This window comes from Hirundo rustica, chromosome 12 (genome assembly GCF_015227805.2).
Source record: "Hirundo rustica isolate bHirRus1 chromosome 12, bHirRus1.pri.v3, whole genome shotgun sequence".
Taxonomy (NCBI): Eukaryota; Metazoa; Chordata; class Aves; order Passeriformes; family Hirundinidae; genus Hirundo; species Hirundo rustica.
In genome coordinates, this window is record NC_053461.1 from 11,945,631 (window position 1) to 11,970,126 (window position 24,496).

The 24,496-nt window shown below is 43.1% G+C and overlaps 2 protein-coding genes across 3 annotated transcripts in view; one reads left to right on the forward strand and one right to left on the reverse strand.

The window, feature by feature from the left end:
* The window catches only part of ARIH2 (ariadne RBR E3 ubiquitin protein ligase 2), a 35,275-nt gene extending 22,237 nt beyond the window's left edge, over positions 1–13,038 (reverse strand). Inside the window, exons 1-2 of one of the 2 annotated variants that reach the window (XM_040076817.2) lie at positions 12,901–13,038; positions 8,399–8,746 (exon numbers count right to left, since the gene is read on the reverse strand). In XM_040076817.2, coding sequence (XP_039932751.1) covers positions 8,399–8,647 — 249 coding nt within the window. In that variant the 5' untranslated portion in view covers positions 8,648–8,746; positions 12,901–13,038. Of the gene's footprint in view, positions 1–8,398; positions 8,747–12,496; positions 12,582–12,900 lie in introns of those variants that run through there. The other variant, XM_040076816.1, reaches the window with a different exon arrangement.
* SLC25A20 (solute carrier family 25 member 20) lies at positions 12,888–24,202 on the forward strand. The gene is made up of 9 exons (XM_040076819.2): positions 12,888–13,022; positions 13,647–13,739; positions 15,675–15,802; positions 17,945–18,035; positions 18,989–19,106; positions 20,319–20,391; positions 20,979–21,088; positions 22,423–22,547; positions 23,041–24,202. The coding sequence occupies exons 1-9, from the start codon at positions 12,918–12,920 to the stop codon at positions 23,101–23,103; spliced, it is 906 nt and encodes a 301-aa protein (XP_039932753.1). The 5' UTR covers positions 12,888–12,917; the 3' UTR covers positions 23,104–24,202.
* The last annotated feature ends 294 nt before the right edge of the window (positions 24,203–24,496 follow it).

The window sequence follows — 24,496 nt, forward strand, 5'->3', positions numbered from 1 at the left end:
ACAATTGTCTGAACTTGCTTCCTTAGATAAGCCAAACTGTTTGGAGAGCTGATGTTTTATCTCTTTACAGCAGAAAATCTTTTCAACCATGCCACCTTGACAATTGCTATTTCAGATGGAAGTGTTTCCTAAAAGCTAAAAAACCCACCACCTTTTGTAGAACTTATATTCTACAGAAATTGCTCAAGCATATTTATATTGCATGCATATCCCATGAATTAATTTCACTTTTCTCAAAGGGAAGGCCTATTTTTTGAAGGTGCATTTCAATCCTCATTTTTGCAGAGATGTAGTATAAGGAATTAAAACCCAACGATCATCACATGGCTCCTAAAGAGATTCAATTCAGGACGAATTGGAGACGATAGGATCTGTTTGGAGCTGACATCCCACAGCTTTGCACCAAGCTGACAATTCCTGTTAGATCAGAATTGCACTGAAATGTCTGCCCAAGAAGAGCACAAATCTGGCATAAAGAAATGTAGCTTCCATTTCTTTTCTTTTCCCTAATCAAAGGTTTTTATACAAATAGATTTAAGCAAATAGGATTAATCTTGAGATGCATTTGTTTTAATCCACAAATAGTTTTTGTTAGTTCTACAATGAGAGGATGAACTTCAAAAGATACTAGTCTGCGTGTTGCATCCAAGCTTCTAAAAACACACTAAAATTCTTTACTACAGGAAAGGCAGGCAGAGCAAAAGCTTCTGAAATTGTTTCTGCTGGTGAGAAACTATGGCAAAATAGACACTGGCTGAGCTGGCAGTAGAGTAACACCTTAGAAAGGAACCATAATTTGTACTGAAAAATTTCACTGAAAAAAAAAAAATCCCTTCAGTTATGCTTTACTTCAGTATGCTGAGGTAAGGAAGGTGACCCACAAATGGAAAAAACATTCATTTTATACTTGTTTTTCTTGTAGAAAGTAGATCTGACTCCTGCTATGGCCCACTGGAAAAATTATGTGACTGCTTTTACCAGAGGGTTTCTAAGAAAACTGCAGAAGTAGCAAGAATTAAGAAAGGGCAACCCAAAGCTTTTTTTTGGACCACACTTTGTCCTTTGATCTACCTCTTGTGAGCAGACTTCCAGTATGTAATCCTAGTAGAAAACTCAGGAGGGTGCAGGGGCTTGAGATATGATTCACATCACCTGCCATAAACACCCCAAGTGCTCAGTCTTGTAGCAAAATCTTTCATATGTTACAGATTTCTGAGAATAAGATTGTTTTCAAAACCGAACTCAAATTAATTTCATCAAACAGGAAAACCAGACAGTCTTACAACAAAATCACACATGCTGCATTTCTTTGTTTCTTGTGTTCAGTCTTTTTTTTTTTTTTAAATGAGAAGTCCTCCACTGTTGGGTTTCATGCAGAGGATTGATTACGATTTGTCTGACACTTCAGGCCCTCTCCTGATTACGGACTGCAGGCTGCAGCAGGTTAAGAAATGCCATTTAAGAGACTATAGCTGTACTCTCAACACCATGGAAAGGTTGTGTCAAACAGCACTGCATAAGCTCTGCTTGATCACAGGGATTTAATCTGTACCCCGTCACTCACCTTCTGGCATGCAGAGACCTGGTGTCAGTCTGCAAGATTAGAAGCATATCTAGGAGGCAGACTGCAGTTTGGGAATAACAAACACTGCTGGTGTTACACCATGGTTGTGAAGCTGTCAGTGCATAACCTAGTTGGCCACATGCTGAAGAAAGGGGGATCTGGGGTTAAATTCTAGCTCTTACCCCACATTTACACATTGCTTTAATCCATCCGCTCTCCTACACAAGGACAGCAACAATTTCAGCTGCAGCTGCCAACAAACAGGATCAGTAGGACTCGGCTAGGAAATCTCAACATACGTATTTCTCAAGCTGTTAGGCTATTCTTCCTGAGGAAATTCAGAAATAAATATTAAAAGAACAGAAACATTTAAGCAAGCTGGTATGCCAGAAGGCATCATTACAAAACAGCTATGAGATCCCTTCTTTGAAAGATTTAGAGCGAAAGCAATGCAGCAAGAAAGCTGTAAGACAGCTCACGGATCTAAGATTGACATGAGACTCCCCAGCTGTCCTCCCTGCAGTTATTCTTTCCAAAGCAACATAGTGTGAGCACGCCAGTGCCCAGCACACGCTGCACCGTGCTCCCTGAATGCTGCCAACACCCAGCAACACACCCCACTGCACACAGCCCCTGCTGAGGCGCTTTCCCAGCAAAACACTAACACAATTTCTTCTGGTTGACAGAGAGGATGACTCAGAAAGTGCACAGGGAGGAAGCCATGGTCTGGTAATAACCTGGACCCATACAACTGTGGCCAGCGGCTCACAACACTGGGTAGCCAGCCCAAACTGGGAGCACTGGTGTGTGCACACAGCCACACTGGAGCAGGGCTTAGGTAATGTTGCAGTGAGTAATCCCTGCTCAGTTGCAAAAAACACAGTCCTTCACCCAACAACCCCAGCACCAAGGGCATTTTACTTCTGTTACACAAAGATGAAGAGGAGGAACATCTGCTTTGCACAACGCTGTTTCACAGTGCACAACACAGCTTGTTTCTGCTGCGCCATCCTTAATAGGCACAGGACAAATATGGCAAAGTGCTCAGTTGCTTCACGCTGCTCCTGCGATCACGATGTCCAGCTGTAAGCTTGCAACATGAAACAGTTACTGAGAGATTGTTTTGGCATTTTTATTGACCCGAGTCTTGCCTCTACCTCCCACCAAGATCACACTCATCAACAGCTGCGAACAGATTTTTTTGCTCATTGCAGAGTCATACTGGCTGTAAGATACACTTAAGGTGTGAATCACAAAGAAATGTGTGGGCTATAATCACCCTCCACATTTATGGCTCATCTTTCCAGTCAAGTTGAGAATTTCAGCAGTCCTGGACAGTAAGTAACAAAATTGTTTTCTCTCCTCAAATGACACCAGGAAGGTGTCACAAGGTTGCAAGGTCTGGGCTCTCCAGCCAGCTCTTTTATTCTGCTGACCAGAAGTCTACAAAAATTTAATACATTTTTAAAAAACAAAAAGACTTTTATGAGCCAAAACAAAACACACTGAAGACAGTTACACTGAAGTTAGACACACTCGTGTCCTCCTGACACTACTGAAGTACAGGCGTTGTGAATGCCTAGGCAAAACCTCAACTTTTGCATTGCAGAACTTCCAGGATCTTTCTGTTTGGGAACAAAAAGCGGATAAAGGACAAAGGTATGTCTGAAACACGAGTGCTCCTAAGGGTTACAGCTTCAGACTCGATGTCCCACATAATGTTGGCTTGGTGTTAAAATACAGAACACAGTATAGATATAAACCTGCACGTCCTGGCTAATCTAAGGGTTTATGGGTACTTTGAAACAGTATGTTATCTTTGCCAAACAGCACCACAGGGGCTCTGTGAAAAAGTCAAATTTGCCTATCAGGTTCTGCCATTAAAAAAAAAAAAAAAAAAAGTTTAAATATTTACTGCTTGCTAATACTTACCAATATTGGTGCTTATGGACTTTAAACATAAATTTATGAAACACTGTTCTTATGTACGTGCATTTTAATATTTCAAGGGGCTTTAATCCCTCTCCTGCACCTGAGGTACCCAGGCACAGTGAGCCTTTAACACTGCCATTTTACATTGCAGAAAGTTCCATGAAGTCATTATGGCACTGAAAGGATGACACTGCAGCACTACAGGTCGGTTCAGATCAGCAGCACCCCACAGCACATTCTGGGCCATGGTTTGAATGGACAATACAGTGAGGCACAAACACACCAGGGTCCTGACATTTGGCTCTTTACAGACACTGTGATTGCAGGGAACAGGCTCCTTCAGGAAGGGCTGCCAGACCCCCTGCACATGACCCTGGCTTTGCTGGAGATGGTATTTGCAAAGGAGCACTGCCAGCTCTCACCAAGCAGCTCTACAAACTAACCGCTCTTTATCAGCGCAATTTGAGTGTTTGGAGCAGCCTCAGAGGGCTGTGTTTTCATAGTAAATACTAGTCTGGTTCCATGAAAAGATGTAACATCAGTATGGTGAGCCAAAATATACGAAAAACTGCTTTATCTCTGAAAGATCAATAGTGATAACATGGATTAACAGAACTGTGTCATGATATCAAATACTTTTTGCATCTACCAAGATTTACTCTTCAAGGGACAGAGCTAAAAAACCCCACATCACAAGCTGTAATTTCAGGAAGCACAGGAAGTAAGCTTTTTGTTCTCTGATAAATATTAGCAGATCACTCAAATTTGTAAAGTGAAAAGTATAAGTTCTTCAGTCTTACAATTCATTTGGTTTTAGTGGGCAGCTCAAATTGCCTGTAGAACATTATTATCTTCCCTTGCTAGCTTGCATATGCAGAAAGATCACAGCTTCCTCATGACTGACAATCACCTAACACCTAAAGTCAGGGTAAACTTTTTTTCATAAATTCTAATTGCAATTGTTTTATCTGGGGGTTTATTTAAAAAAAAAAAAAAAAAAAAAAAAGGTAACACTAGGTAAATCTACCTCATCACTGAAATATAGAAACCACTGCCAGTTATTTAGTTATTTGCAACATTACAGATACTCCAAATATGTATGGAGACCTTCAGCAGAGCCAGGAAGCATCATTAACAAACAAAAACAATATGACATCACCATACACTTAATTGCTTGCCAGTGACAGGCTCAGCTTTGTTTGTACAACTGCTGAGTATCACACTGTTTGCATGTACTGATAAGCCACTCCAGGACCCACAATCACTCAGTGACAACTGACAGAGTTATCTCAAAAAAAGAGTTACTACTATACCATTTTAATTCATTATTTTTAAAAGATACTCTATCTTATAATTATATTTATTTCTTAAGAAGAACTGTTGTAAATTTGTTTGCCGGTCTTCAGGCAATACAGGTCACTCTGCTTTCGACAGCATTGTCCTTCACAAGTGTTGACTGTGGTCAAGTGACCTTTTGAGGAATTAAAAGTGACCTACTTCAATTCACAAGTCTTTTGGTCAGAGAAGCACAATTTTGGGTGTTAATTCGAGATTTTCTTCTGGTATGTTTCAACAGAGATAGACTGTCCTAATTTTAGTTAGGGTATTAACTCCCTCAGAACTTCATATTAACGGCACTAACAAGGGAGCAAAGATTTCCTCTTCTTTTCCTTGAAAACCAATGAACTCACAGTTCTTACTGAAACCAAAATTAAGGAGAAACTTTTAGAGCAACACTTATTAAATCTCTCTAGCTTCTCTGTGGTTCTGGAATAACCACTAATGTAGCTGCAAATCCATCACACAGCATAGCTGGTTTAGCCTGCTGCTGCCTTGTTTGCACTAATGTTTCCATCTGGATTTCCACCCTTGACAAAAAGCAAGTCAGAAGAATTTGAGGCAAAAGTTTCCTACGACCGTAAGAGATACAAGGACATACATCTACCTACATGTGGGGTCTGATGCTTTTATCAGACTTCAGATTTTAACTGAATGTTGTTTCTAATTGGGGTAAACAAAACACAAGCATTTTGTTGAGAGTTTCTCTTTCAATGTTGCATGCAAACTTTTAAATATGTGCAGAGTGTTCACACCTGACCTGACATTACCAGCCAGTGCAAAGTTTGCTCAGTGCCTTCAGCAAGAATGAGAATAAGGCCAGCTATAACTCATGGAGAATGCAAGCAGCCAAGGCTTCCAAAGACCACCCTTTACCACAACACTTTAAAATAAACAGGAATTTAACAATCAGTCTGAAATAGCTGAGCAAAACAGTTTGAAAAACAAACATTGAGGGTTAATGAGCAAAGTAAATGAAATACTATCTATTTAAACTTATTAAACACTAACAGCACAGATCACAAATATGAAGATGTAAAGCTCTGAAATTCTGTTTCTGGTCTTTAAGGTGTGTAGACAATATGTCACAAAGAAAAAAGTCTCTCCATACACATCTATGTGTCCTGGAGTTTAACCCTCAGAAAGTGAATCGCCCAATGAGAACAGAGAGTGGCAGAGCATTCCAACACAGCTTTAAGCCCATTCATTGCATTTATTTTTTATTTGCTTTAGGGAACTGTATTAATCTATTAATCTGTGATAGTAAATCACTTAGATCGAAGTCATCCATTGGCTTCAACATTGTACTTGTCAAAGATAATCTTTAATTTACCTTCAGCCTTCCCTCTCGGGGCAACCAGTCTGCCTTAAATACAAGCTAATGCTGAAAAAGCACCACATAATCAGTATCCACCATAAAGGAGTATAGGAGAGAAAGGAGTAAAGGAGATGAAATTAAAATTAACTAGATGCTCCAAAAGAACAATCATCACTATCCAAGGAAACCCAAGACATTGTAAAAGGCAGTTTTAAAAAGAAAAAGCAGTTTTTACAGCTCAAGCAAATTAATAGGAAAAAAGTTAATATAATTCTTTAAAAAATCTACACCCCTCTTTACTCATATCCAGTAAGTCCATGGAAACTAAAGATGATAAATAGTTCAGCATGCTCCATTCCATTTTGTTCTTCTCTATGCCTGCTAATTCAATACTAATTCTTTCTATTCGATTTTGTCTCAGAAAACGAACAAAATCACAAGTTTCCTTGGAGGGGAGAGAGGGGAAGGAAAATATGGTTGTTGAAGAATTGTAAGCAAGTGTGCCAGGAAACAAAAAGCAAATGCTGCAGACACATAAGAGACATCCAGTAAAAGTGCAACTGTGGGACTATTTTTGCTGGAGAAAAGAGAGTTAATGTAGCACTTCAAGGGCTAAAGCCTGAGCATGTGGCTTACAAGAACACATCTTTCCAAACTGCTACTCAAATTCAATTTCATCTTCTTATGCACAAACCAAAATGTGTAGCACTGAATTTTAAAAGTAAATATGCAGGCATATTCTTGATATAAAAGAAATCTAGATTTTCACTCCTTGGGTACTATATGGAATGAGATTTGAGCTAGCAGGTTGGTATAGTCTGGGCAGCTATAATATATGGCCAATGAGACCTTCAGAACTCCTGAAAATTTTATTTTAACACTGTAAACCTAATTTTAAGGACTAGAAGTATTGCTTTCTGTAATTTAATTCAAGAGAATAATATGGCAGGGATCACCTTTTAGGAGGATGTTCCATTTGAAGGCAGACAATAAGGCACAGAAAAGCTGTTCTAAACCTTAATTGCTAAGAACCAAAAGCAACTGGCAGCTGGATCAGAAATGCTGACCAACTATTCTCATTTTTACTTTTCTGTTGCCTCCAGTTTCTGACAATCTGTAGGGAACTGCAGGCATTCAGAGCTCAGAATGCATATTTTGAAGAAATTAGAGACAAGTTTAAGAGCAAAAAGAAGTAAAACTTCATTTTCTGAGGTGGTAAATGCTGGAACAAGGACAACAGATGGCAAAATCATCAAATTATGGATGCCCTTTAAAGCCTGTTTTTTATGTTTCATAGTCCTCAGGCTTTATGGTTATACTCTTTCTACAGGCCATTGATGTGCAAATAAAGATCAAGAGATCCCTCTCGTTTTTTAAAATTAGTTTTGATTCAGACAGGATGAATTGGAATCAAAACCTACCCAACATGGGTTTTTCACATGCTGCAGTCATCACCTGCCCCGCTTTCAGGGGCTGCTCCAGAGAAGAGGAAGCACTAAAAGACCTGGTTTGTTACAAAGTAGATGCAGCAGCAATTGCAACCCAGCCTCCACATCCAGCACTTAAAAAACTCTGCTTTCCTCTGGCCTGCCTTCTCTTTTGACTGACACTACAGTAATCAGTCACAAAAAGAGAAAGAAAACTTCACATAAGTCTTATTGAGCATAACACCATGGAGCTGACTCCGCGTGTGACTCCTGTGATGAATTAAGTCACACTTGCCCCAAGAGGTGGCAAGTTCACCATACTTGAATTGCTGTCACTGCAATATAACTGGCACGACAGCTGATCTGACTTTAAAAGTCTGTAATTATTTTCTCAGAAGTAACCAAGAAAAGTGTTTTTGCTAGAATTACGGTGTTTTAGCACGTCTTCCTATTTGTCAGTTATCTTCTCAAACACAAGTGTACCAAACTGCACCATTTATGGTTTCATTTGTTTTTTTTCTATATACCCTCTCTGCATTGTGTCAATGCAAAGAGTTATAACTCAGGAATTTTGGTCATGAAGCTCAGCTCTGCAAAAAAAAAAGAATCAACATTCAGTAAGGAAGATTTTTCAGGCCCCAGTATGTAACAGCTGTAAACCTTTGAGTCAGTTTCCAAGAAGGGACCTTCAATAATGGCCCTCCAACCCCCCATAACAGCAATGTCGCCACAGCTTTCATTACAACTGTAGTCTCAGCATTTGCCTGTTCAACCACAGACTTGTCTTACACCTGTGTTAATGCAGAAACCTTTCCTCACCTTTAACGTGGCAGCCAAGCTGGCCATGTGTTCATTCAGAGTGCTTTCCGACTCCTTGTAAGTCAAGCAGGTGAACTGATATTCCTCTGGATCAAAGGCATCTGCTCCCTGCTGCTCCACGTCGTTAGCTACCCCATCATAATAATCCTCAATATCCCCAGGATCCTCATCCTCTTCCTCCTCCTCGCAATTAGGGTCATAATCCTCTTCATTGCTGTCAGAGCCCTGGCTGTTCATGTCCACGGACATCTTAATGCCCTGCCAAACTGCAGACCGGGAAAGCAAGCGCAGCTTCTTTTTTTTCCTCCAAACTTTATCGTTCTTTTGATTTCATCTGAGCTCTGTCTCCTAAGGGAGGAAAAACAATTTTTTCTGTGCCTAAGAAATTTTAAGAGGTGCCATGTCAACAACAAATAGGTGATCAAACAGCTAGGAACAGACCAACCCAACTGCCCAGTAAAGTGGATTCTGCTGTGCACGTCCCTGGTTCGGATCCGTTGCGACTCTTGCACCTCCAAAGCCAAAGCTGCTCTTACAGGACAGGTCCAGACCCTTGGAGACTGGGTTATTACACTGCATCCTAGTCCCCAGTGCAGGCCCCACGACTTCTGACATTTGGAAATGGGCTGCATAGCCTTCACTACAGACCTTCTCAGAGATGAAACTGAATTTATGACAAAGTTTTTTATCAACAGCCTGAAATGCTGAAGAACAGCATCCTATCTATTTCATTAACAGGAAAAACACAAACCTCTTATCTATGACCATAGTAGCTAGAAAAGCAACTTGTGATATTCTGTACAAATCCATATAGCTTCAGAACAACAGACATAAGTGGGACTTAGGAAAATGAGACCAGCAAACAGATCTCTCACATGCACACAATTTAACAGTCTTCAATACCATCTCAAAATAAATTGGGAAACTAATTCATCCCTTTAAATTGGTTCTACTGGATGTGATGTGGCTTGGGCCTTATATCTGAAGAGGGAAATAAAATTATTATTTATTGCCTTCTCAATATATACTTGTTACTTTTTGAATGCAGAAATTTATGCTCAGGTGTTGACAGCTGTTATTGAAGAAGAATCAGAACAGCTAACTTTTCTTTTTTTTTAAGATTCTCACTTGCTTTGGAAAATTCACACATCTGATACTCATCTGAACTACAAATCTTCTGCTTGTGTAATAAAACCATATAAATTTGAGCTCTAAAAAATTCAGCAGTAAAGCATGAATCAACCTTAAATTATGGTCATCTCATATTTAGTTGTAAATTTCCATTTAACCAAATTATTTCATTTAGAGCAAATACAGAATTAAAAGAATGTTGTAATCAAATTTTACACATAAAAATACATATTAAAATAAAAACTCTATTTTCCACAAGCAGCATGTATTTGGTTCTTTAAATACATTCCCATTCTGCATTACTATGTTGCCAGCTCTGCCACTAGAATATATTCCCTCAGTACTGCAATTTGTAGCTGCTGGGGAAACCATAATCCAGCTTTGATAATCCTGACTTTAGAGTACAGGAAATCTCAACCACAAATTTTTATTATTTTTCCTCAACTCTTTTTTTTTTTTTCCTGTTTCCAGTCACCTGACCAGGCAGCAGAGAACAATCAGGAAGAGCTGCGATGTAAAATTTAATTTGAGGGGCTTCAGTGATTTCAGGAGATACGAACCTCCAGAGAGGCTGAAGACTAGTACCTAATTACATTACCCCCTGAATTCTGGCCTTCATTCCTTTCATTTGCCTTTTGATTCCTTAGCTATCCACAGCATATGTAGCACACAAATAACTTATAGCACTGCTTTCCATAGGACTTCAGAGGAACAGGCACACAGTCTGTCCATAGTGGAAGGAGACAGATGTGAAACCTGATTTGGCAGACACAAGCCAAAGCCCCGTCCCTCCCTTTACCCTGCTTTGAGTCTGGGCTTAATCTGCACTGACACTGAGCTCTTGCCTAAAAGAAGTAATGGATCTTTACCTGCTAAAACTTATCTTAAAAGAATGACTTATTTGAGCCTCTAACCCCAGTGTGGACTATTGACAACCCAGAGTTCAACAACTTTGTTCAGCTACCACAAAGCCTGAGCAAGTTTCACAGGCCAGGGAACTTCTCAAACTCACTCAGACAATACCACACTCTAGAGAAAAAAAAAACAAAAAACAAACATGAAAACACTGGGTCCTCTGCCATTCCAACACGTGGCAAGTCACATCCCAGCAGTGAGATGTTTGTAGATATCCATGTAGAATAATGGGCCTGCCCAGTACCTCCCAATTACACACCAGTCACTGGGGAGGGGGTCAGAGGAGTGCAGAGATGTCTCTCTGTGCCACTAGCACATTTTTGTGAGCAAACAGAGGAACTGTTTGCACAGGCAAATGGACATATAGATTTATCAAGCAGAAAACAGTCTGCAGGACTGGGTGACTTCTGCGACTGCTGTCCCAACATTCTAGTAAAGAGCTCAGCATAACTGGACACCACACTGACACAAGTGAAGGGAGACGAAGGATAAGGCACATGCTCTGTGGACAAAGCAAAGGAGGGTACTCAGAAAACCAGGAACAAAACTCACCTCACCTATGCTCAACCCAATGCCCAAATCAAACTATGAATACAAAGACAAGATAGAGCTACTACTTGATAGCACTAATTTTTAAGACAATAAAGATATTACGCTTAAAAGACAGGGTCAAAAACCCAAGGATTATTTAGATTAGATAATGACCATAAATCCCAAAACCAAATTATAAATTTTTAAACCATACTTAAATCACTTTCCTACCCAAGGGAGGATGATCTCCTTTTCCACCTTTATCCAAGATACTCCTGTATCTTCACCAACACTGATACAATTTAGTCACCCCTCTTTGGCCAGTCTCTTGCAGGAACTCCTGAACACACCCACCCCTACCCTCTGCTGTCTATCACCTCCAACGGTGCCCTTTCCCTGACTCCGGCTTTGCAACACAATTCTTAACAAGGTCTTTTGAAACAAAATGCTTTCCATCCTGCCACCACATTATGGGATTCCCACCTCATTCCTTGTCCCACTACATCACTCTTATTCCTTGCCAACCCTTGGGGGATTCCTCTAATAACTATTTTGGCAGAGACTCCTCCAATTGGAGAATGCTCCTCCTATTTTTAGTTGATATTTCACAACCATTTCATACTTTTTTATTCTTCCACCTCTTTATTTATCTGAAACAGAGAAAGTGCAACTTAAGTCTGCCTCCTGGACTCCTTATCCATGTAACCTTTAGACAGGCTAACACTCTCTTTCTTCCTTGAAACCATCCACAGCCTCAGGTCCATGCTGACTATCGGCGCTAACTGCATCTTCATCTGTGTCGCTCAAACCCATAATATGTGGATCAGCCCCAACTGCCTCTTCATATATGCAGTGCACACCTCGCTGTTCCTTCTCCACTGTTTTTTAGCTAGGAATTTTTTCATCCAAGACCGGGGAACCAGAAGATGCCCTATCCTCTTCACCACAGATGCCTCTGCAGGGACCTCCTTGCAGCCGTATCACACTCCCCGGGGAACATACCTGCTTTCCTTCCTCTTGCAAGTCTTGGTTCACACTATCACGGCTGCCCCGTCTTCCCCAACTCATCTGATCCACTTCATTCCTGCCCTTTCTAACCTATCGTCGCTTTTAACAAGTTGCTTTACGGATACCTTTAGGTATTCCACGGCACCTCTGTGCTCGGGCAGAGCGGTAACCCAGGGCATTTAAATTACCTCGGGTCCCTTCTTTTGGAACGCGTGCGAGACCAGCCCCTGCGCTTGTCCCGCACAACCAGAGCGCCGCAGACTTATGGGAGCGCAGCGCAGGAACATCGCGGGAGAGAAACCGTGCGGGGAAAGCCCGGGCGGCGGCGGGGCGAGGAGGGGCCCCCGCACGGCCGCCTGGAGCCCGAGAACTTCGGGCTGCGGTTTCTGCCACGGCGAAGCGCCGAGCTCAGCACCGGGCACGGATAAGCGGCCCCGCATCCCTCCCGCCGGGCTCGCCCCAGCACGGCCCTGCCGAGACCCCCAGCACGGCACGGCCGGGCCCCGCACTTACCGGGCGGGCAGGCGGACGGCGGGAGCAGCGCCCCGGGCTCCTCCTGCGCGCCGGAACCGCCGGGCCCGGTGCGTCACCTCCGCCGGGCGGGGCGGGGCCGGGCCGGGCCACGGCGCTGGGGCGGGGGGGGGGGACGGCTGAACCACTGCGGATGTGCGGGGGGAAGCGGCCCCGCGCCCTCAGGAGCGGCCCCCGGGCCGGGCTGGACCGGTGACAGCGCCCAGTGGCCGCGCGTGTTGGCAGCGCCGGGAGCGACCTCTAGCACCGTCGCGGTGCCCGCCCGCCCGCCCCCTGCTCGCCTCCCGGCGTGCCCCGCACTGGGCTAAAGGTCGTGGCGCGCAGGGGGCGGCATTGACTCGGCAGGGACGCAGCGCCACGACCCCGGTCCCGCTCCCGCTTCTCACCCGCCGCCGCCGCCGCCATGGCGGAGCAGCCGCAGCCCATCAGCCCCTTGAAAAACTTCTTCGCTGGCGGTTTCGGGGGCGTCTGCCTGGTGTTCGTGGGGCACCCGCTGGACACCATCAAGGTAAGGTGGCGTGGGGCGCCCGGGGACGAGGGGGGCGGCCGGTGCTCGGTGCGGTCTGGGGCGCCGGGCACCGGGGGGGGGACTACAGCTCCCGGCAGGAACTGCGCGGGAGCGGTGGGGGGCCTAGGTGGGCGCAATGGCAGAACTACAGCTCCCGGCAGGCACTGCGCGGTAGGCGGGACTTCCGCTATGCGCCTCTGGAAGGCTGCCTGGGCCTCTGTAGTGCCGTAGAGTGCCCCCTGGCGGCTTGGCGGCCGGGCGTCTCGCAGTCCCGGTTTATGGTGAAAAATCGGGAAAAGAGCTCGGTGTTCCCCATGCTGGAGGGAATTGGGAGCTGAGATGCTCCCGCCAGCTCTGTCCCGCGGCGGCACCCCGCGCCCCTGCGCCAGGGGGAGGCCAGGAGTGACCCTGTGGCGTCCAGGGAACTGGGGTCGTCATCCTTATGTCATCCCAGCAATTCCCTGGACCCTCTCTAATGCAGAGGGCTCAAGTGATGGCAGTGTTTCTATCAGTATCTTCAGGTCCAGTCACAAAATCTTCTCCATAACAGCCAAAGGTGTTCTGTCAATCAAAGTTTAGATTGTAATATTTAATAAAATAATGATTTCCTCTCCCTTTTACCAGGTCAGACTGCAAACTCAGCCTAAGCCACAGCCTGGCCAGGCCCCACTCTATTCTGGGACCTTTGACTGCTTCAGAAAGACTCTTGTTGGAGAGGTACTGTGACACCTGCCAGATATATCAACTGTTTCTGTACATTGTAGGAATGGAATCATCTGCCCTCCAGAGACCATACAAATCTTGGGTTATTGGTTAAGTTGATTCAAATTAACATTTTTAAGCAGATTACCAAGCTTGGGGAATACTTAGAATGCACGTGCTCCAGGTACATGTATCTTTGTTTTGCTAAGAAATGTTTTTGGTTCAGAATAGCATGATATTAATGTTGGAAGTTACAGACTGGAGTGCATGTTGGCAGTTGTTTTTTGGTCTTGTTGTAGTTAGTGAAATTTTGCTGGTATTTGGAGTCACCTCTGGAAATACTAAAATGGGTAATGACTTTTGTTGATACAAGCAGTACTTTTACTTTCTTAATGAGGTATTATGCCACCTATGAGAAGGCAGAGGATCTTAAATTTATAGATTTTTTTTTCACTTTTTTTGAGAGCAGACTATCAATCATAGTCTGCTCTAGTCTTCTCTGGAAGGTAGATAGTGTTTTTACTCCTGAATCATCATGATCATGTTGTTGAGCTAGTCTGTTTTGTTTTCAGAAAGGCACACAGCCTTGATTTAAAGTCTTTAATTGACAGAGAGTCCAGTTTTCTGCTTTTTCATTTTTCTCAGCAGCTATTTACCATTTGGAAATAATGGCTGTAAGGCCCAACTGTTTATCTGCTTTCCTGAAGTCTCATTTGTAACTGCTGGATCGTGTTAGGTAACTCCCTGTTGAATGAAAGATCTGCCTCAAATCTGAAATCTACTTCCATTGTGGTATTAACAGGTTGTTATATAACCAAAGCAAATCTTGTTTCCCTGGTCTCTCCCACAAAGGATGGGAATGCTGTGCCAGCTCTGAATCCCTGGCAGTTTTTAACACCCCTGCTGCAGCACGGACGTCAGAGCTGAGCCATAATAATAGCCTTGTGATGGGAAGTTCAAAAGCAGTGCTGCTTCTCTACTCCTACTCAATACTCATCCATTTCTGTAAGGAAAACTATTAAACCTCTCTGCCAAGGCCTTTTGCTTCCCAATGCTCATGTGGAAGCTGAGCAGCAGTGGCTGATCTTCAGCCAAGTGCAATTTCATGGCAGAGCCAGTTGTGCCTATGAGACTTCAACATGCACTGGGATGCACCGGTTTATTGGGTCAGGGGGAAGAAAGAGGTACAGGGACCAGCAAATATTTAATTTTTTTAATCTAGCCTTTATCTAGGTAGGTAACTCTTTTTTATTGGAAAAAGTTAAATTTAAAGGCAAAACAAATGAAATAAATACAACTGCTGGGGTCTGCATTAGAACTTTTTCATATGTGTAGTCTATGAAAGGAAACATCAGGAAAGTATAAAACATCAGGAATGTGTAGGGAAGAAGCTTGGATTTAGGGTAGGAAACAAAAAATAATTTGCTCTTGCACCTGTTCCAAAGTGAAATGTGGGGAGTTGAAGGAATTCTAGTTGCTCTCCTTGGCTCCTCCTTCAGTAAAGAGGAAATTCATTTCAGCATTCTCAGGTTCAGTGTCAGGATTTTACATTTACTGCTGCATTTGACAGGTTACCAATAAAACCAGGTGTATTTCTGTGTGTAGCTGAGAGTGTTCTCTCGTGACATAATTGATTAAGACTCTTACTCAGGAGGCTTTTAATTTCACTTCCTCATACTTGAGATGTACGTGCAGCTGATGAGTATTGTTATAGAAGGGCATCAGTGGTGCCAGTGTTTCCCAGGAAGGATCCCTTTCCTCTACAGCAATCCCTGAGCCTCAGCTAAACATCTATAACTGCAAATGAACAATAAACCTCTTTATTCCTCTGATCAATTTAGCTGTTAGATGGATCCTATCCTGGATTGCTGCCTTTCTCTTCTCTACAAGTTGAAATGTGTGCAAAGTTTATACCAAACCTGGTAATTGCTGTGCTAATGTTTCTTGCAGGGAGTCCGAGGCTTGTATAGAGGAATGGCAGCTCCCATCGTTGGAGTGACCCCCATGTTTGCTGTGTGCTTCTTTGGATTTGGCTTGGGAAAAAGACTCCAGCAGAGAAAACCTGATGATATTTTGACGTGAGTTCCTGGGTAATCAGACGGTTGGGAGAGGCGTCCTGAGGCTCTTGCTTCATTGTCACACGTTGAGTTGTGGTGTAAATTTGTGTCTTCTCCTAGGTTATAAATATAGTTCTGAAAAATAAAATACTCATGTTTTAATGCTTCTGGAAGCGTGGGACTGATAGCACAGGCTAAAAACAGACATTGTGTGGGCAGGTGCGATGCAATTCCCTTTCTACGCAAGAAGGAGCCATTAAGGAACAATTCCGGTTTAGATGAGTACGGCGAGAGTTATATAATGATTGCCTGCCAACGGTCTTGCTATTAACAGAAACTATGGAAGCAATAAATTCATGGTCAAGCAGTCTTGACAACATTCACAGCTCTTTTCGCTGTTAGTTATGAATCTTCTTGTGTTCCATCATTAGGATATAAAAACAGTCATAAAGATGTTTTATTATTATTTCTGCAAAGAGGTGTTTATGAGCAGCCCTCCTCACAAGCATGTCTGACCTTCAGAAACAGCAATAGGAAGCTGAGAAAACTTGGTGGGGCTTTCTACAAGCCAACCTGTGCATGAAGAAAGCCCCTCACCCATAAAGTACTCCTGTAATGTGTTTGCTGAGCTGTGATTTACAGCTCTACAGGGACTGGGCTGTAGCTTAGCAACATTTTATCCCATGATTAGTGTGCTAGGTAGGAGCTCTGTCAGAGAGCAGGAGCCCATAGTACGGAGCCAGCTGTGGTGGGGTGTTTTGGTTTCTGTTGGAGCCTTCCCTGCACAGGGCTGATGTGAGCACACCTGGCCCTGCAACACGAGCTGCTGCCAACAGAGTTCCCATTGCTCAGAGGGAAGCAGTGATGAGGTGCTGGGGAACTGCTCACTTACCCTCTGTTATACCATGGCACTGTCCTCATGCAGGCAAGACTGAAGGAAAAGGCCAGGGGAACAGTAGGGACTGAACAACAAGCGCACCATGGACTTATTCCCAGCAGCCTGATCACCTCAGTGCCTTGTGTTTTACACACATGGTACAAACCAGAAGTGTTAAGGAGCAAGCTGGAGAAGGACAGCATAATTTGAGTCTTTATGTAGAATTCCTTTCAAGCAGAGCAGTGGAAAAGAACCAATAGTGTATGTGCTGTCACTGTGCTCAGCTGTGCTGTTCTGTGGGTGCAGACCTGGCACAGCGAAGGTACAGTGATGTCGGGACCCAAAAATAAAGGTCAGACTCCTAGTGCTGTGGTTATGGGTCTGGAGGCAGGCCAGATGGTTGTATTTCCCCATGCTGATTCCAAAGGGAAGTTGTGGAAGGAAGAAGATGGGGACAAAACTCAGAAGGCTTTCCTGCCTTTTCTGGGGCTGAATAATCCCAAGGTGAGCTAAAAACCTCAAAACTTAGTTTGTGTAGGAGGTGCATGTGGAGTGGCAAGGGAGGGCTGAATGGTCTGGAAGATATCATGGGAATTTGTCTAGAGAAAGGTGTAGGAATTGGAACAGAATTCCATCTCTTGGGCAAGTGGAGAGAAGCAGAAGGTGTGGAGCTTGATAAAATGGAGATGTTATGTCATCTTACTGGGGAGGTAGCAGGAGGCTGGTTGTAAAGGTAGTTTTGTGGTGGAGAAACTCAGCTTGTTTAAGGGATTTTTGTCATGGAGACGTTGCCATGTGAAAGCAGATGCAGAATGTTTGGGATAGTAGCAGGTTGGTAGGACAGACTCGGCTGTGGCAGAGACTGAAGGAGTAAGGAGTGAGAGGTTATGGAAACGAGGCTTCTAGCTGCACAAGCAGGAATATGTGTGGAATCTGGGGTCACTGAGAAGAGTATGGGAGACTGGAGGAGGGAGAGACTGTTGGGAATGAAAATGAATGGGGAATGCTATAGCAAAATGCACGTAGAAGGAATATTAGCATATAGAATGGATATGAAGAGCTGAGTTGTGGTTGCTGTAGGAACCAGTGCTTTGAGTCCTAGAGATCTTAAATGTTTAGCTCTGCATTGACAAGGCACTTCTGTACTGATAAAAGCAGTGGATGCGTTTCAAGTTCCACTGACACGTTCATGTGGAACTGCATCATCTGGTGATGCAGGGGTCTTTCTGCCCTTTGTTTCCTGTGTGCTGTGTTGTGTTAGGGTCTTTTCTGTTTCCTTGGGGCAGATATCCTCAGCTGTTTGCTGCTGGCATGTTGTCAGGAGTGTTCACAACAGTAATCATGGCTCCAGGAGAGAGAATCAAGTGCCTTTTACAGGTAAGGCATTGGATGGTGGTGATGGGAATTTAATTTTAGGGGTCTTGTCTTTCCATAGCAGGAATTTCTGTGGTTAGTGCATTTATTCTGTTCTGGTTTTTGACAGGACAGAGGCAACTGTCATTTAATGCAGCTGTGTCATGAAGAAGCATTAAACAAACTCACCATGACAGTATAAGTACACACAGCATTAATTGCTCTTTTCATTTTACAGAGTTCAAGCCTAATGCTATGGGACACTGTATGAGGCATCCATGGATGCCTCTGTCCACTTCAAAGTATGGAAAAGTCAATTTTTGAATGAAACTTTTCTTTTTTAAAAAAAGAGTGTAAACCTAATAGATCAGGAGACTCTTTCTGGTGTAAGGAAGTTCTGTCACATTGACAGCTCCCCATGCAGAGCTAAGGAAAGCATTTCAAAAATGTGTTCTGACATTTGGGTGGCTGTTAGCTCTGCACCTTCTGTGGGGGGTTTGAAGTATTGTTGGAAAATGTAAACCTGAACAAATGAAATGCCATCTTTAGCAGGTGTGGGAAGCTCTGCTTGTTTCAGACTGTGTTGAGCTCTGTTAACACAGTGATGGATGGTCACATGTTAGTTCTGACAGACAGCATATTATCATGGGAGCTCGTACACACATACAAATGGTTGGAATTTCACTGAACTATTTGAAGACTACTTTTTGCTGGTGTAGAATTACTAAGCGACTCGAGTTGTTTCAAACTTACGTTGTGGAAAAATAAAGGAGAATCTCTCCTCTGTGTGGAACGGTAACCACAGGCTCAGCTTCAATGTGAGAGCTGCCTGAAGAAGTGAGGCAGATGTTCCCTAGGCAGGAACGTGTGCTCCTTCCTCTCTGGAAACACATCTGAGTCTTTCTAACGCTTGGCTGAACGATTCTGCATCGACCAGAACTCTTCACTGGTCAGAAACTCTCACTTTAATCCTGCAGATCCAGGCAGCTACAGGTGAAACCAAGTACAGCGGCTCCCTGGACTGTGCCAAGCAGCTGTACCGCGAGGCTGGGATCCGGGGCGTGTACAAGGGAACGGTGCTGACGCTCATGAGAGGTAAGGGACGGGGCTGTCCTGCTCCCTGCTGGGGAGGGACTCTAGGATAAGAAGCCTGACACAGTATGGGAAATCTCACTGTCCCTTAAGCCAATTGTAAGGGCTATGTCACCCATTTTCCACTTTTTTTTTTTTTTTTTTTTTTTTTTTTTTTTTTTTTTTTTTTTTTTTTTTTTTTTTCAGTCTGCAGAGCTATTCCAGTGCCTCAAAGGGCCTGAGAAATAAACTTGAGATTCTCAGTGAGTGAGGAAGAGATTAGATGACAAGGATCAGAGAGATATAGGAAGTAATTAAGATCTGAGAAGCCAAGAGGAATGAGAGACTTCAGGAGAGGAGGACAGAGAACAAAGAGAAGAGAAACATACAGAAGTGGGCTTTTTTAAAATTATTTTCTTCTTTTTTTTCTTTTTTTTCTCCTTGAGAGAAGGATTGTGCCTGTCTGTGACTGTTGCTGTATAATGCTGACTGCTTTAAAATATGTGGTGGCAGCAGTTATGCTTTCTTTTCTTTTCCTACCCTTTTGAGTCTGGGTTATTTTGGACTGGGATGTCATGACCCCTCTCTCAAATACAACAACAACTAACAGACCCAGAATCCTTTATGTATTTTTAGTAATTCCCTTTTGAAAAACTGAAATTTCTGTATTTTCTTACTTCAGTTTAGGAATTTGTTCTATCCTCTGCTTCTCACACAAGTGTAGCAGCCTGCAGTGGGACTCTGGCAGTGTCCCTTGATAGGGACTGGTTCTCCAGTTTAGGTATGGGATAAGAATAGGCTGTGGGAGTAGCTTAAAAGAAACAAAACAAGCCAATAACCATCAATTGCAGAAAAAAAATTCCCCAAATAGAATCATTAGAACTAATAGTGTGTAAAATTCATGAGGTTCCTGGGCTGCTGTGATATGCTGTGCAGAAATTTGGGCAGTTTAGAGCTGTCTCATCATTAGTGTAATGTAATCAGGTTGCAGTCTGGTTTGAAAGATGATGACAGAAAAGTTATTTTCCCAGTTCTTGCCTTTAGCACCTGCTCTCCATGGGAAAGTTCAGACTCCTCTGTCTAAGACAGCAGAAGGTTTTAATTTTGTTTGTAGAAGAGGTTCAGAAAAGGAATCTGTATGTACTTAGTGGTGTTGCTGGGCTGGCATGGGGCTGGTGTGCCTCTGGGCTTCCTTTGGTTTCCCACTCCTCACAGCCTTTGTTGTTTACCCACCAGACGTCCCGGCCAGTGGAATGTACTTCATGACGTACGAGTGGTTGAAGAACATTCTGACCCCTGAGGGAAAGAGGTCAGTGAAATCTCACAGTCATCACTTTCTGAATTTCCCAGACACTGCTGATTAATCTCCCCAGTTATGAAGGGGTTTAGAGCAGTATCATCAAAACAAATTTAAAAAAAAAAAGAAAAATGGTTGCTCATCTTGTGAGTCGAACTGTTTTGGTCTGGGGTTAACTGACAATATTCTGAGTTTCTCTCAGATTCCAGTTTAGATCTTATTAGCCAAGTAAGGAATACTTAAAGTAGGTCTCTTCCCTTTCAACCCTGTATGTGCACAAAACGCTGGGGGGCTTTGTTGGATTTTTTGGGGGGGGTCGGTTGGTTTGTTGTTTGTTTGTTTGTTTGTTTGTTTTTTCCCAGAGCATGTGTGTGTGTGCTGCTGAATAAAACGATTTGAATCTTTAGGGTAGAGTTGGTCTATCTTGGAAAGGTTGCTCAGATACTGCACTCTGTCTGCAGCATTGTGCTGCCTTCTGGCTGCCAGCCAGGCTGTCTTTTTGATTGTCACCTTAGTCAAAACAATGAGTTTGACTTTTTTTTCCCTTTTTAAATCTATTTTTCACTTTTTCCTCCCACCCCACTCTGATCCTGCCACAGTGTGAGTGACCTCAGTGTGCCTAGGATCCTCTTTGCTGGGGGCCTGGCTGGGATCTTCAACTGGGCAGTTGCCATTCCACCAGATGTGCTGAAATCGCGTTTCCAGACTGGTGAGTTGCATTCCTGTGTATCACGGCCACACTCAGTGTGGTGCTCCTGGGAATGGGCTGGGCAGTGGTGGAAGATGCCTTCTGGGAGGCAGCATGGCTTGAGTGCTGCTTGAGACAGGTGCATGAAAGAGCCGAGGGTGTTCCTAGCATTCTAGTTGGTTTCCTCACAAATTTTTGGCACGTTGGGCTGCGCTCCTCTGTTTCTTCCTCCTTGATAATATAATGATCCTGACTTGAGGACCTGATTTAAAACATAAGCATAGAACTCATAATAAAAGAATTGTCATAGCTTTTTTATTACAAATGTAATTCTTTGAGAGCTTTTATTATTTCACTTCAGACATAGTTGTATAAATTGTAGCCTGTGCTACCTGCAGTTTATAGTAACAGGGCGTGACTTGCTGAGAGCATTGCTTTTGAACTAGCAGCTCTGCTTTTTAATGTCTGTGGCCTAATTACAATTAGAATGACCCCAGGCCTTGTGCTTCAGCAGAGTTTGACAGATTTTTCAATAGTTTCTCTGCCAGTCCTGTCAATGAATATTTTTGTTAAGGCTCCCCATTGTCTCTGTGGACTCAACTCCCCACTGGACAGTGACCATTTTTCTTGAGTCACAAATCATCATAATCAGTGCAGGAAACCTCATTTCTTTTTCTCTGAGCAATGGCTGCTGTGGTTGTTTGTACCATTCCAAGGACTGAGAGGGAAACACATCACAGCTTTTATCCTGTTCCACTGAGCCGTTGCTGCTGTGTGGATGACGTGGGTTCATGGTGGTTCTGTTTAACTGGGCTGATCTGTGGATTACCTCTTCAGAGGGCTGGCAGGGGCAGTATTTCCCAAGGCAGTGTCAGGAGAAGGAAGAAAATTTTTTTTGAGTACAGTAGCTTTTAAAAAACACCTCAGCATATCCACGTAACATCAGCGTTAGAACATCCTATGCTTTTCATTTGAAGTCTGTTGCTGTTCTTGGCTGGGGCATGTGATAGGATCATTTTCTTATTAATCAGCTTCATCAGTTTTTCTATCTGACATTCCTGTCACCTACGTGCAGCTCTTGGGAGAGCTGTGATCAGCAGTGCAAGTAACAGCTGAGACTTCCAACCCTGACAGAAGTTATTCTCCTTTCTTCCCTGCCTGCAATGACTTGATGATGTAAATTCTTTGGTCGTGGTGACCCCCTAACTTCTGTTCACTGAGCCTTTACTGAGCTGCCTTGTTTGTTTGCTATAGCAGTGTGAACCTGTTGAAAATCCTGCGCTGTTATGTATGGACATCCTTCAGCTCTTGTCACTGCCGCACATCTGGGCTAATCTGTTATGCATCCCTTTCAGCTCCTGCAGGAAAATACCCAAATGGCTTTAGAGATGTGCTGAGGGAACTCATCAGAGAGGAAGGAGTTGCATCTCTGTACAAGGGGTTCACAGCTGTGATGATCAGGGCCTTTCCTGCGAATGCGGTGAGTACGTTGTGATTCCTGATGGGTTTTGGGACATGGGTGCTCACAGTGAGTGCAGTCTGGAGAGGACATGACTGCCTGTTTGCTCTTGTCCCATTTCAGTGAGGTTCTTGTCACTTTTGAGTGTTGGAGTCCAGATTCTAAAACTGTACTTTAATCTAGAAGCAACAAGTAAATCTTTCTTCAAAGCTTTGCATGAAAGCTCTTTGTTGACTTTCTCTGATAGTTTTTATCTACTGGTTGGACTTCCAACTGTAGAAGATGGAATAAGTTTGGACTCACTTCCCCTTCAATAAATAATGAGCCTAACAGAGTCAAAGTTCAGCCTTTGTTTGGAGGGATACAGTAGAATTCTTGCCTCTGGTTCAAGGCTTTTTTTGTCCTCTTTCTCCTTCCATATAAACCATGTTAGGTGTTCATAGTGCAGCATTTCAAAAGCCTTGTTTGAAACAGATTTTTAGAATCCTTATTTGTTCTGTGTTCTCTTTTCCAGGCATGTTTTCTTGGTTTTGAAGTTGCAATGAAGTTTCTTAACTGGGTTGCACCTGGTCTATGAAGACTAGGAAGTATGGATACGAGAGAGGAGAAGGACGAGAGTGCAAGTCTGCCTCAAAGGAATAAATGAATTATCACTTAATGTTTCAGGAATGATTGTTTGCCTAATACCTTTTGCCTTTCTCACATTCTTTAGGTGGTGCTATGTGCCAGTCAGAAATGCAAGCTGTAACTCTGACAGAGTTGGTGAGGAGTTAGGGGTGACAAATCTTCTGAGCCAGCCACAGCAGTGACACTAACACACAGCTGTCACTATGACGTGTGCCACCTTAAGTACTTCCTCATGGAAGAAGGAGACACATCTTAAAATGTAATTCTTTATTTACTGAAGAAACCTGTAGCTATTAATGCTGAAAAATTTTCTTAAAATAATTTTTTGGCAGAATGTATTTAACTCTCAGGGCATAAGTCAGCAGCTGCACATGGTCATGGCTGCAAGTAATGTCAGACAATGTTCTCATCTCCTGTAGTTTTTCACTTGTGGCTGTTTCTGTGTTAACGCTGGTTTTAATCTCCTGTGCATGTACAGCAGCAAACACAACTCAGCAGGGGAGGCTGGAGCTACGTCTCAGTGGGTTGAGAGGTGTTGCAGGTACCATATCAGGTCTGGCATGGTGATTTTTTCTGTGGAACTAGGACACAAAATGCATTATGTTTAACATTTGTACTAAGCTTTACTGAGGGAGCCAGTGGGGAAATGTGTTTGATTAACCTGAACTTTTCTCTCAAATCCTTTATGTCCCACTGAAGAGAGCCCAAACATGATTTCAGAAGTACAGCACAGCTCATAGCAATCTGTGATATATTTGATTCATCAAATACTGTGTCCTGGGATTCAAACCCTGACATTGATGTGAGAAAATTTAACAGCACTTCCAAGAAGTGAATTTCTTTGATACAAGGGGGACAGATGAAGAGGACACTGGCTCTGCAGTCTTGTCTAACTTTATTTTTTCTCCTGTTCCTTGGTTTTCTCTTACTATTATTAAACATAATCACATTTTCATTTGAGAAGTTACTAATACTGAAAAGCAAGTTTTAATTTCTTTTGGTTGTGATGCAGTGTTATTGGAACTCAATAAAACTAGGTGCTGCTTGGCTAGAATGTGTACCTTGGTTCATTTACTTTTTGCATGGTCATGCATGCTTAGTTTTGCAAAAGCTTTCCAATTCTTAATTCTGAGAATGGTTGGGAAATAAGCTGTGCTTGCTGTCTTTGCTAACCCCTTGCCTTTTAGCTTTTCAATTTCTGACATGAGCTGTGGAAAGAAGTATTCTGCACTGGGCATGTTTGCATTGTGGATGCAAATTTTTAACTATAAAGCAACACACAAATAACACATCTTGGAACAAATAACGTACTTTGTGGAAAGTACTTGGTGTGGTCTGTTGAC

What these genes read in the sequence shown, in the direction of transcription:
- SLC25A20 (XM_040076819.2), top strand. Translation starts at nt 12,918, where the DNA reads ATGGCGGAGCAGCCGCAGCCCATCAGCCCCTTGAAAAACTTCTTCGCT. An exon ending in GGTGCTGACGCTCATGAGAG is followed by an intron (nt 19,107 to 20,318) that starts GTAAGGGACGGG and finishes TTTACCCACCAG; the next exon opens with ACGTCCCGGCCAGTGGAATG. An exon ending in GAAATCGCGTTTCCAGACTG is followed by an intron (nt 21,089 to 22,422) that starts GTGAGTTGCATT and finishes CATCCCTTTCAG; the next exon opens with CTCCTGCAGGAAAATACCCA.